This window comes from Aethalodelphis obliquidens, unplaced genomic scaffold (assembly GCF_003676395.1).
Source record: "Aethalodelphis obliquidens isolate GAN/ISIS:26980383/991018 unplaced genomic scaffold, ASM367639v1 scaffold80, whole genome shotgun sequence".
Lineage (NCBI taxonomy): Eukaryota > Metazoa > Chordata > Mammalia > Artiodactyla > Delphinidae > Aethalodelphis > Aethalodelphis obliquidens.
In genome coordinates, this window is record NW_020838024.1 from 5,336,513 (window position 1) to 5,348,690 (window position 12,178).

The following is a 12,178-nucleotide window of genomic DNA, read 5'->3' on the forward strand; positions in this document are numbered from 1 at the left end:
GCAAGGGAGGGAAGGGGGAGATTAGAATGGCAAAGCATACCGGCAGAATGCTAACCATTGGTAAAAATCTGGGTGAAGGCTATAGGAGGTGCTTTATACGTTCTTACGTCTTTTCCAAACATACACAATTGTTTCAGAATGAATTCCTTTAAAAAAAATACTTCCAATAAATTCCCAGATTTGCCCAATATAAGATAGTGAGGCTTGTCAGCTGCTTTTTATGCTTTTACTCGCATAGTAAACCTACTTTCCTGAGAAAGCTTTCATTTGGCAAATCAGAGGATGCAGCGAGCGCTACAGGCTTTCTGCAGTCTGAATGTAGAACCCTTTTTCTCAAGCTATCTCAACATATATAGGAAATAGTTACCAAGATTCCAGGTCCCTCCCCACGTGCTCTCAGTTCACAGCCACACTGTCAGAGCTGAGAGGCTTTAAGCAGCTGCAGAATAGCGTTGTCTGCCACGTAAGAGCTGCAACGGACTAGAGGGAAGTGGGGACCTGGCCTTCATCCAGTTATTTTGATCACTGTTGATGGCCCCTGGCCCCCAAGACAGTGCCCGCTGTGCTTTTCTGCACACATGGAGGAGAGGAGAAGCCTGGGCGCCATAACCACATTATCGCCATGCGTGCCAGCCCTGCAGGTTGTGTATGTTCTTTGTAAAAGCATGGGTGCTGAAAGATGCAGAACAAACTTCAGGCTGTGCCAAAGCCTCCTTGGCAGCCTGCGCGAAGGGCCAGGCGCTTGCTGACATTTCGTTTACTGCACAGGTTAATTCAGAGCGTTAGATCATGACTCTGACATTTCTTACGACAAAAGGGCTCAGGCGACAGGCTCAAAGTCTGCAGAACAAGTTTTTAAAACAATACAAAACTCCGATAGATTTATAACTGTGGGAGTAGGTGTTGTTTGTGCCTGGAAATACAGTTATATATTTGGGATGAATAGTCAAATTTCAAGATGTCTCAGTAAGGAAGCTTTTGAAGAAACTCCTCATTACTCACTGTGATCTAGACACTTGTTTTAGCTCCGATTTGATTCTAGTCCTCTAAATGACAAAAGAGCCAAGGTGTCTCCCAAAACAACCTGGGCTAAGGCTGGACAAGTTGGAAGAGTGTGGATTCCAAGGGTGGGCAGCACCGGGAGGCTCCAGGAAGCCTGGCTGACTCTCCACTGGCAGACCTCATCATCTTTTGATCACTTGACCATAGTCCAGAGTCTGGCTCTAAACCTTAAGACACAGAACCTGATTCTGTCAGCACATAAAGAGTAGAGTCATTGCTTGGGGGAGCAGAGTCCCGATAACCTAACTCAGATATTTTTAGATAATCTGAAGTGAAGATTAATTTCAATGAGGACCACAGTGGTCACAAACATGTTTGTGCCGACATAAACCTGGGAGTGCTCATTGAGGAGCCAAATTATAAGCAGAAGGATGTTAGTGAGGGTGACGTCAGAATCAGGGAGATCAGCTGCAGGGTTCAAGCATCCAAAGGCATCAGGTCTTGATAACCCAAAGCATCCGTCTAAGAGCTACACCTGGCCCAGGCCTGAACAGGCTGTGTCCTCAGGCCAGAGCACAGGCTTCCCCAAGTCCTGGATGGGCTGTCTGTCAGCCCAACACTGGCCTCTCTGTCACTTCTTTTCTATGTTTACAGCCCTGGCCCTTCTCCTTCTCTCTCTTCCCATCACCACTAAGATCAACCCCTTGTGATAGACACATTCTTTCTTTAAATGTCAGTACCTGCTTGGACCAAGCAAGAGTGACACAGAGCAGCACTGAGCCTATCTGAGCAGACTGGAATTATTGTAGATCCCATCTGTTTTGTGTGGACGATGTGGTCCAATTCTGAAAACGAAATCCTAACTCCCATCTTCATGGGTCAGGTATTGTTTTTCTTCCACAAAACAAACCCATAGTGCACATTATCGCCCAGTTTAAGTTGGAGCAAGCACTTAATGACACTGGCCGAGCAGTCAGAATGCAGAGTCCTTCTACATTTGTAGAATGTTCCTTAATCTCTTATGGCTTTTTCATTCATGCCTAATTCAACAGCAAGTATTTTTAGCAACATGCCTCTATACAATCTTTCGGAAGGTTGAAAATAGTTTTCACTGAAATAGCTTTCTCTTCTTACTCATGTTTCATCAGTTTACATAATAACTAATTAAATTGCATACTTATAATAATAAGTACAACTGCTTTAAACAGATTTATGAGAAATGTGCTGGCAAACATGGGAGAAGTATACCGGCTACCAGCGTTCACTGACAGCCAATAAAGTTTATAGAGAAAAGGAGAGCATCAGCTAACGCTGCAAGCTGCTTAAGTGGAGGTCAATTAAAATAATTTCTGCTACACTTAAGTATATTTAAATATATAAATATTTAAACATATATTAAGTATATTTAAGTATATTAAATAGATATTTAAATATATAAGTACTAACATTTTTGGTCAAATTGTTAAACTTCTAGAAGAGGAAATGATGATGCAGTTCCAAGTTTCTGGATAGACTTTTCATCATTCTGCTCTATTTTTTCCCCCTTGCCAAAGAACATGTGATATTCCATGTTACCCTCCACTATCTGTGATATTCCATGTTACCCTCCACTATCTGATTCCCACAATGTCTTCTGTTAAGTGGCTTCTCCCTACTGCAACACATTCTTGCAATCACTCTAAGAACAGCAGAGAGAAGTACAAAGGGGTGGCTAGAGAAGTCAATTCAGAGACCCCAAAACAATCCAGGAAGCATACCTGAATTAGGGTGATACCCTTTCCCCCTTTCAGGTTTACATTTGGAGCAACCTCTAACAGAAGGCCACTCTTCATCTCCCCATGTGCCTTCATTTGTCCCTCTCCCCCCATTCCCGTGGGGGAGGAGAAGGAGGGAACTGTCTGATTGCTGAGTCTGGAAAAGACAACTGGGCATACGGGACTCAGCCCTTTCTTCCTTCCTCTTTGGGGTGTGTCTGCTTGCAGAGAGTACACATTACGGGCAACTTTCACCCTGTAGTAAGGGGCGTGTCCTGGAGGGGGGCCTGCAGCACTACCTGTGATTTAGTGGATGACCCTGCCTAATTATGAGGGGAAGTAATAGCAGGCAGGCCCTTTTGGCAACAGATCTAAACCCATGTTCTCCAACAGGTTATCAATAATAAAAATGACATTTTCATATTCTCCATCTGACTCTTGCATCCATCTTCTATTTAATTCTAAACTTACAAGGGAGAAGAGAGGTTATCCCATGGAAGCAAAACAAGATATGCCATGTACTGCAAATTGAAAATATGACAGCAGAAATTTAAAACTAAAACTCAATAGTAACTGTGGGAGGAGCCAAAGAAACATCTAAGTAAGAGGAACTTTTTTTTAAAAGACAGGTGGTAAATAGGAGAAAAGGGATGAGAAAAACAGAGTCCCAAATCAGAAAGCCTAACATACAAATAAAACAAATTGTAGAAAGAGAGAACAGAGAAAATGAGGGGATATAAGAAATAATTTAAGACATTTTCCCGGAACTAAAAGACATGAGTTTGTGAACGGAAGAGACTTACCCTTCAATACCCTAAAGGGCATACGGCAAAATATGGGCACACAAGTACAATCAAAATGAAGTGTTAAAACACTGGGAGAAAAAGGGGATTCTAAAAATTTACAGAAAAAAAAGCAAATAGCAAACAATAGGTCAAAAACCACAATCAAATCAAGCTTTCCAATAGCACCACTGGAACGTAAATGACAATTCCTCAAATGTTGAGGAAAAATTATTTCCAACCTGGAATTCTATAGTTATGTATAAGGGTAGGAAGAAGAAATTTCAGTCGTGAAAGGTCTCAAACTTTAGCTCTCATCCATCCTTTCTCAGAAAGCTCCTGGAGGATGTGCTCCACCAAAAGAAGGCCATAAACCAAGAAATAGGAACACATAGGGATCTAGCTCAAAAGGGAGAGGTGATAGAGTTGCAGAGGATGTGGAAGAAAGAAGCCAGAGTGGCAACCATGTGGTATGCTTAGAAAATAACCAAACTGGAGCAACTCAGGAGGCTTAAAATAGAGAATTGGTAGATGATTTAGTTATAAGTTCATAGGAAACTAAGCAAAAATAGACTATATTTTTAACCCCAAGGAAAACAAGTAGGGCAATAAAGAAATATCATTGTAGTAGCTTATATGGCTCAACTACATATAGCATTTAGAAGGTAATAATAATACAGACACTGAATACTGAGCTAACCAAAAAAAAAACTGACACGATCATATTGAAAGGATGACTGGAAGGAAAGCTTGAGTGTGTGGTTAACAGGCAGTAGAAGAAAACTAAATCACTATCTTCCCCTGGGATGGCAAGAAATAAGACCTAAACCTGAAAAAAATAAAAAATAACGTTATTTAGAGGTATGAAGTCAAATACCTACAGACATAGCTACAGGAGTTGAAAATAGTTGCCTCTGCGAGGTGAGATATGGGGAGCAGGAGATAGGAAACTCTTACTCCTAGTAAGAGTTGTGTCATTTTCTGACTTTCTAAACTACATAGCTGTATAGCTTTCATAAAAATAAAATCTATTATTTAAAAATATATATTTCTCTCTGGCTGTTTTTACTTTACATAAGCAATAGGTTTCATTTGCAAAATAGAGACTGCACCTTTATTTTTTTTGTTCACAAAGTTCCATCTACTCCAAAGGCTTTCAGAATTTCTACACTGCAGCCTACAATGCTTCTTTTACCCCCTGCTATGAATTAGTTATTTTACATTTATCATGGGTTCTTTGCTTAAAAACTCTGACCAAACTCTCTGTCATTTACCCCAGCCTAATTCTAAAAATAAATGACTCTTCTACTGATTAAATACTGTTATCACTACAGTTGTTATGCAGGCCAAGAATAATGACATATTAATAACTAAAAAGATAAAACTACAGTTCTTCATACAAAAATGTTGTGTGCACACACTTCTGGCTCTGCATCTTATGAGATGTATAGACAAAACAACTGCTGGCTTTTATTGCTTAAAAAAATATTTCTTTTTAAACTTCCCTTTTTAAAAATAAATTTATCGTTGAGTATAGAATATTGAGGGTAGTAGTTGACTTTTTAAAAATAATACATGCTCAGGTGTGTGTATTTTAGTGATATATGTTAGCTAAAAATATGAGAGAAAAAATGTTAATTATTGATTTTGATAGTAAATCCCTAAGAAGAATAAATAATACCCCTCACTTTTTCATTCTATAGCACACACGTAGCCAAATGAAATTTTAGTTATATTATTATTAGAGATGGTGGCATTATCAGTTTTACCCTTTAAGAGACCAAAACTTTTGGGACTTCCCTGGTGGCACAGTGGTTAAGAATCTGTCTGCCAATGAAAGGGACATGGGTTCAAGCCCTGGTCCGGGAAGATCCCACATGCCGCCGAGCAGCTAAACCCGTGCGCCACAACTACTGACCCTGCGCTCTAGAGCCTGTGTGCCACAACTACTGAAGCCCGTGTGCCTAGAGCCTGTACTCCGCAACAAGAGAAGCCACCGCAATGAGAAGCCCGTGAACCCCACAAAGAATAGCCCCTGCTCCTGCAACTAGAGAAAGCCTGCACACAGCAACAAAGACCCAACACAGCCAAAAACTTGATTAATTTTTTTAAAAAAGAGAGATTAAAACTTTTGTGATCTGATTTTAAAGATGAACTTAAGTCCAAAAAGATGCTAAAAGCATTATCTTCAAAAGGGGGGGGGGGTGACTCTCTAGTTCTATGATATTTAATATGGAATTTTCAAAGACAAAAATAGAGTCAGTTCCATTTTACACTTGAGTGAGCAGAAATCAGAACCACCAAATACCAGTCTGAAGAGGCCTGATTCTCATCCCACCTCCGTTTCACAGAAGAGGAAATTCGGCCTCTGAGAAAGTAAGTGACTTGGGCAGGCCCTGCAGCAGCTGAGTGCAGTCGCCAGATCCAGAGGGTCTGCTTCTCACCCTTGACATGGTCTCGCCTTCCGGTAAAGGAGATTATCACCATATATATAAAATAATTATAACAACTCTAATAAAACCTAGGTTTATTGAGCACTCAGGAGGCATCTGCACTGTTTCAGAGCATTCCTGTAAGATAGCTCATTTGCTCCTCCCAGCATCCCCCCACTTTACCTGAGGAGCCTGAGGTACAGAGGTTTATGGCAGCCCAAGCTCCCTCCCCAGTGAATGCCTCAGCCAGGCCAAGAGCTCTGAAAATTCAAACGCCACTAAATCCTTGTACTGGACCCCTATTTAACCCATTAACCACTTATGGTGAAATAAAGGTGATTAGTAAAACTGAAAGACCCCCAGAGAGAGCTCTGTTATCAAGCAGCTTTCTCTCCTGAGAGTAGGGAATTTCAGGGGAGGGAGGAGGGCTTAGGGGAGAAATTATTTTGTTTCATATTTCTGAACAACTGCCAAGTCACTGTTGGAAATGTATTTTAGAGTAAGAATGGTAACCTTCTCACCTGTAAAACATACCGGTCAGTCAAACAAACTTTCACCGCTAGATTCAAACTTGGGGGGAAAAAAAAGTAAAGAGGCTTGGGAACATCTACGAGGCTTTCGGAATTAAAAAATAATCAGCAGCAAGACTGTAGCCCAATCTCTTTGAAGCCCCCAGACCCACTAGGGCCCTGACGCCCTCCCTACCCTCTGGCTCAGCCACACCCTTGTGAGGCTGAGGGGCCCCCGGTGGCCTCGATCTGCCCTCTTCTGGGCTGACCTCGGCCACGAATCCCAGGCCACGTGCGAGGAGATCACCGCTGGCACTGAGACCTTCAGGGCAGTAGCATCACGGACGCATTGGCAGACCGCGGATCTCGCCCGTAGGGGGACACACCCCCATCCCCAGCCCAAGCTGGGAAGTCTCCAACTCCTAGCTCCAAGCCCTCGAGAGCGAGAGCTGAATAATCAGGTTCGGGGGCTAGAGCAGCCCGAGGTGTGCAGGGGTCTGCCGTAACCTGGGGACTGGGAGTGGGAGAGCAGATGTGGCTTTCTCAGTCTGGCGTGGCGAATCCGCAGCCATTGTATACAAGTGCCCTTTTACATAATCAGCAAAGCCGGCGCCCCGCCTGCTTGGCTGGCAGGAATTCGGCGCAGACAGCCTGGAGTTCGAACGCTCAAAACTTGGCCTTGCATCCCCACTGTCAACACTTCCCGCCTCCTCGCTCTAAAGAGTGCGTTCACTCCGAGTCCGAAGTAGTCAAACTGGGAAGGGGGATGACCGCACCGCCATCCTCTTTGGAACCTTTACCCACTCTCACCTGTTGCTGAGGCCCCCTGCCTCCGCTTGTGCTGTCTCCTACGGCCAGCGCCCAGGTGCCCAGCCGTGCCAAGTCGTGGGCTAGCCCCGCGCCCGGCTCGGCCCCTCTCCCCTTCCGTTTCCCCGCGTGGGGTAGTGGGCCCCTCTCCCCTTCCGTCTCCCCGTGTCGGGTAGTGGGGAGCTTTGCTGGGGTTGCACCCCACTGACAATAGAGGCGCGTGCGCGCCGAGCGGGAGCAGGCGGGATTCCCTGAGTGATATGCACCCAAACCTGACATCGGTAAGGAGGGAGCTGCGCTATGCTGGCATCTCCACCCGCCATCCCGCAGGTCTACTCTACAGTACAATGAGGCAGCCGCACTGGGGGATTCCGCGATTATATATCCGTGACCTGCCGCTTCTCCTCCCATTCCCTGTAGCCATAGACACTACCCTCAACCTTGAGCTCTTTGGCCAGTTTGGTGGTTATTCAAACCCCCAAAGACCCGCGGAGAAAACTTCAAGGGGGCGGGGGCGGGGGGACGTGGAAAGGAGGTTCAGCGCCCGCTTCCCCAGCGCGCGCGCTCTAGCAAAGCCTAGCTGCCGGCGCTTTAGACCGCGATGCCGAACGCGCCGGGGGCAGTGAGTGTCGCCAGAGTCCAGACACTGCGAGGCATTTTTGATGGAAACCACAGAAGCCCGTTCATAAGCGGCTGGAGGGGCCAGGGAAGGAATGAGAAGGGCGATACAATGAGCCTTTAAAAGAAAGCTGGGATCTGTGCGAGGAGCAGCCGGGAAACCCGGAGACCGGAGCGGACCGTGAGGCGGAGCGTCTGCTGTAGAGCGTACACTTCCGCACTCGGAGGGGGCGCACGTCGGCAAAGACCGGGTAACAAATTCCTTCGGCCTCGTCACGCTTTCAGACCCTGGTTGGAGAAGGGCACCCGTAGTGAGCCCCTAACCACAAGCCCGGCGCCGGAGCCAGGGAAGCGAGAAAGAAAAAACCCAGGAGTTTTGACAGCACCTGTTGGACCAGAGCACTAGCGAGTTGCGAGCTCACATGCCCCTCCCCCAGGCTCCACCACCTCCCCGGGACGCTCTGCGTACACCCCACCACAGCCATGGATGATGGTCAAAGGTCGTCGCAGCCAGACAGCGCACAGCCCGGCGAGTCCAAGCTCACGCGCCCTCCCCGGGTCCTCAGTGCCGCAGCGGGTAGTGGGGTCCCCAGAGGAGCGGACGAGCGTGTAGCGAGAGCCGCGGAGAGCGGTCGGGTTAGGGCCTGGGGCCCGAGGCGCACTTCTGCTCACCTCGCTCACTGGCCTGGATGTAGCGCACGATGTCGTCCACATCCAAGTCTTTGGTCTCATCAAAATTGTAGGCGGACGTGTGCAAGCCTTCCTCCTGGAAGACCTCATGGACCCCCTCGAGGGTGAAGTAGCAGTTCCGCTCCAGCTTGTCGTCGCTGTAGACCAGCACGGCGCGGCTCCACTGGTGGTGGCGGAACAGGGCGAGCATCATCTCGCCCATCTTGGCGTACGCGGGCGCCACGCGCGTGAGGTGAGAGTACTCCGTGTCCTTATGCCGGAAGCCGGCTGCCAGTGCCCCGGCCGACAGCATGGGTAGGTCCCAGTGCGACGCTAGCCGGGCCACCGGCGCCGCCGCGTACTCGCACACAGGCCCCAGGATGAGGTCGGGCTTGGCGCCCCGCGCCGCCGCCACGCGGTCCACCAGACTGAAGAGTGCGCGGTTGCCGCAGTCCGAGTCTTCGTAGGCCACCTGGAAGCGAGTGCCGGGTGGCAGAAGCCGCCGCCGGGTCCCGTTGCCCTCCACGCTGCGCAGCGCGTATTCGATGGCCGGCCGCACCCGAGCCAGGGAGAACAGGTACGAGTCGTCCTGGGGCAACAGCACCAGCACCTCGATCTTCTGCGGCGGCAGCGCCTCTCTTTCCCGGCGCCCGCCGCCCGGGCCCGCGCCCCCGCCGACACCGCCACCCGTGCAGCCGGCCAGCAACGCCCAACCGAGCAGGACGCACGCGGAGAAAGTGAGCACCAGCAGGGACGGCATCGTGCCGCAGGAAAGCGCCTGCCCTCGGTGCGGACTCGCCCTCTGCCCCCCACCGACCCTTCCTCTTTCCTCCCCACTCTTCTCTCCGAGGTCCCTGCGCCCCCTTGGGCGCTCTAAGAAAACAGAATACCCCCTTCACTAACTCGCCGAAAGAGAGAGGAAGAGTCCTCCTTTGCAATGCCACTCGTTTAAAAAAAAAAGAAAAAAAGAAAAAGTTCACCGGGTGTAAACCTGTACGTCTGTAATATATTTATATATATACTTCTTATAAATATATATATTCGCCCTCCCTTTATATATACTATTTTGCTTAGAGGTGGCTTCTTATTTGGGCATTGCTAAGGTTGCTTTTGAAAGCGTATTTGTAAAAGAAGAAAAAGTTAGACTTGTCCAAGTGCTTGTAATTGACGGTGCATCTCCCTCGCGTTTGATCTCATTGATTCGCGCCGGTTCCTGGATCCATAACCCGCGTTTAAATAGCGTGGCAGCGGCGGAGCGTGTTACCACACAAGGCGCGCCGAGGCCCGGCTTGTATTTCCAGCGGGTGGGGAGCGTGGGGGGGGTGGCGGCTGGGCTAGGGGAGCCTCTCATTAACATTCTTACATCAGGACTCCTCCCCGCACCCCTACTCTTCCCACCCCTCCCCTGTCCCTAACTCCCCGCTCCCCGCCAGACCTGGGCCTTTTCCTTAAAGCCACAGTCGCTCACTTCTGTACCGGCGGGAGCCCCCAACGCGCTACACAGCCACCTGGGTGTAGCGGGGTCCCCGCCTCTCCCTGGCCCCGCACGCGGCAGCTCTCTTTCCAGTTCCGGGCTTTAAAAATGGAAATATGTCTGAAAGTAAAGAAACGCGCGCAGGCACACACACACACACACACACACACACACACACACACACACACACACACCCCACGCCGTGCAAAAAACAACAGGATTAAAGGAAGGAGGTGGCCCTGGAAATTGGTGGTTTCGTTGCAAAATAAAAAACAAAAAAACACCCTAGGGTCCCGATGACTCTCACCTCTTTCTCACTCCAGCCACATTCCCTCCTGATGCGCCCACTCGGGGCGTGCACTCGACCTTCCCGGTCCCCTGGCGCAAGGTCAGGGAACAGGGACCAAGGTCCCGGGGCAGACGGCTCGGTCGCGGACCTGGAGCGCCCAGCTAGCCCAGGCGTCCCAGCTATCCCTCCTTCCCGCGCTCCCCACCCCCGCCGGCCTCCTCCCCCAGAGCCGCGCGAGTTCGCGCCAGAGTCGCAGTGCTGCCGGGCATCCAGGGTCCCCGGCGCACTGACACCTCCGCCGGCGCGCTGCGAGCAGAAAAGTTAAACTTGTTGCCTCCAAAGACGAGAGAACATTTCTTCTGAAGGTGGCAGAAAGAAAGCTTGAAAAGCATCTCCAAGGCGTCGTCTGGGCTTTACTTGCTAAGCCAGGTAATTAAATAAAGAGACCTTCGCCCTAAAGCTTTACCCCGAGGGTCCCCTGGGTGGAGGCGCGTCCTCCGCTCCAATCCGTGCGCTCGGAAATCCCACCGCTTCTCCTGCGGGCAGCGCGAGACCCTGTGCTCCGGCTTCGGTAGTGCCGAGGAAGGTCCTGCGTCCAAGACCCAGTCTTTACACTTGTCACAGGCACAGCAGCGGTGGAGACGAGGGTGGAAACGGCCGTGGAGAAGTCCGTGGCCAGAGGAGCCTCGCCGGAGTCCGCTGCGCTGCAGGGCAGGTCCGAATGGGAGCTTGACCCTCTGAACGTGGTAACACACCGAGGTCATTTGCAGTGGGAACGTACTACATTGGACGGGTGAATTCTGACACTGAAGTCCCACAAATTAAAATAAATTGAAAATGGTCTTTCATTTGGGCGTCCGTGTCCACAAATTTCTATTAGTCTATTAGACCAACGCCCTCTTTCGGCAGAAACTTGTAGCCGACTTGTAACCCCGATGCCACCACCCCAGGCGCTGAGTTTGCTTTTTGGTCTTTGTTTTATTTTTCTTTGTTTAACGCCGAGGCCTCAAAGAGCAGTCGCTCTCATTTGTGACGATAAAAAGGCAAATTGGGGTTTCCGGAGATGTGGCAATTTCAGGCATCAGCGCTCGTCACCTTTAACAGAACCCTCCTTGTCGCTCTTTCTGGCACCGTAAATGTAATTATGAGTAACGTCTCATCCTCCGGGGCATTTAGAGTTCAGATTATGCACTGTGATCTCTGAATCTTCAAGTAGGACCTTATTACTCCTGCGAAAACTTTCATTTATTTTATTACAGCTGCTAACCAGTAGCAAACGAGGCATCTGTGTACAATTTAATTCCACACAAAGGGTAGTCCTCACATACTGGAAATTGAGATGTAGAGCTTCACAGCGATAAAATCCCCCCTGAACTCCTAGGAAGGGGGGAGGGAGGGAGGGAAAGAGGGAGGGAGGAAGGGAAAGAGGGAGGGAGGGAGGGAAGAGGGAGAGAGAGAGAAACAAGCTAAATCCCGAATTCCAAGGGTCTTAATGATTTTCGAAACTGGTTGCCAGGAGACGTGAAGGAACCAAGGTTTACTATTACTGCTCGCTATGCCCCGTGTCTGCGGAACACTGGCCAACGGCGATATGATTCCGCACACTGTGTAACGTGGGCTTAGTCGGAAAGGCTGGGGTTTCAGTGGCACCGGGTGTGAACGCCTCTCCCCTAACAGGCGCTGCCCGTTCGCGCCAAGGGTCACGGGCAGGGTAGTCGGTGCATTTATGTTCGAGCGAGTATCGCAGCCTCTCAGTGGCCTTTGGATCAGAGCCCTCAACTTCCAGTTTGTCATTCAAGAGCACTGACAAACCGTGTAAGGGAGAGCCCCCAAACTAGGCAG

The 12,178-nt window shown here is 49.1% G+C and overlaps 1 protein-coding gene across 2 annotated transcripts in view; it reads right to left on the reverse strand.

The window, feature by feature from the left end:
* NPR3 (natriuretic peptide receptor 3) overlaps positions 1 to 9,864 on the reverse strand; it is a 66,280-nt gene extending 56,416 nt beyond the window's left edge. For both annotated transcript variants that reach the window (XM_027092655.1, XM_027092656.1), the window contains exon 1: positions 8,577 to 9,864. In XM_027092655.1, the coding sequence (XP_026948456.1) occupies positions 8,577 to 9,333 (757 nt within the window). In that variant the 5' untranslated portion in view covers positions 9,334 to 9,864. The remainder of the gene's footprint in view (positions 1 to 8,576) is intronic.
* Positions 9,865 to 12,178: the final 2,314 nt, after the last annotated feature.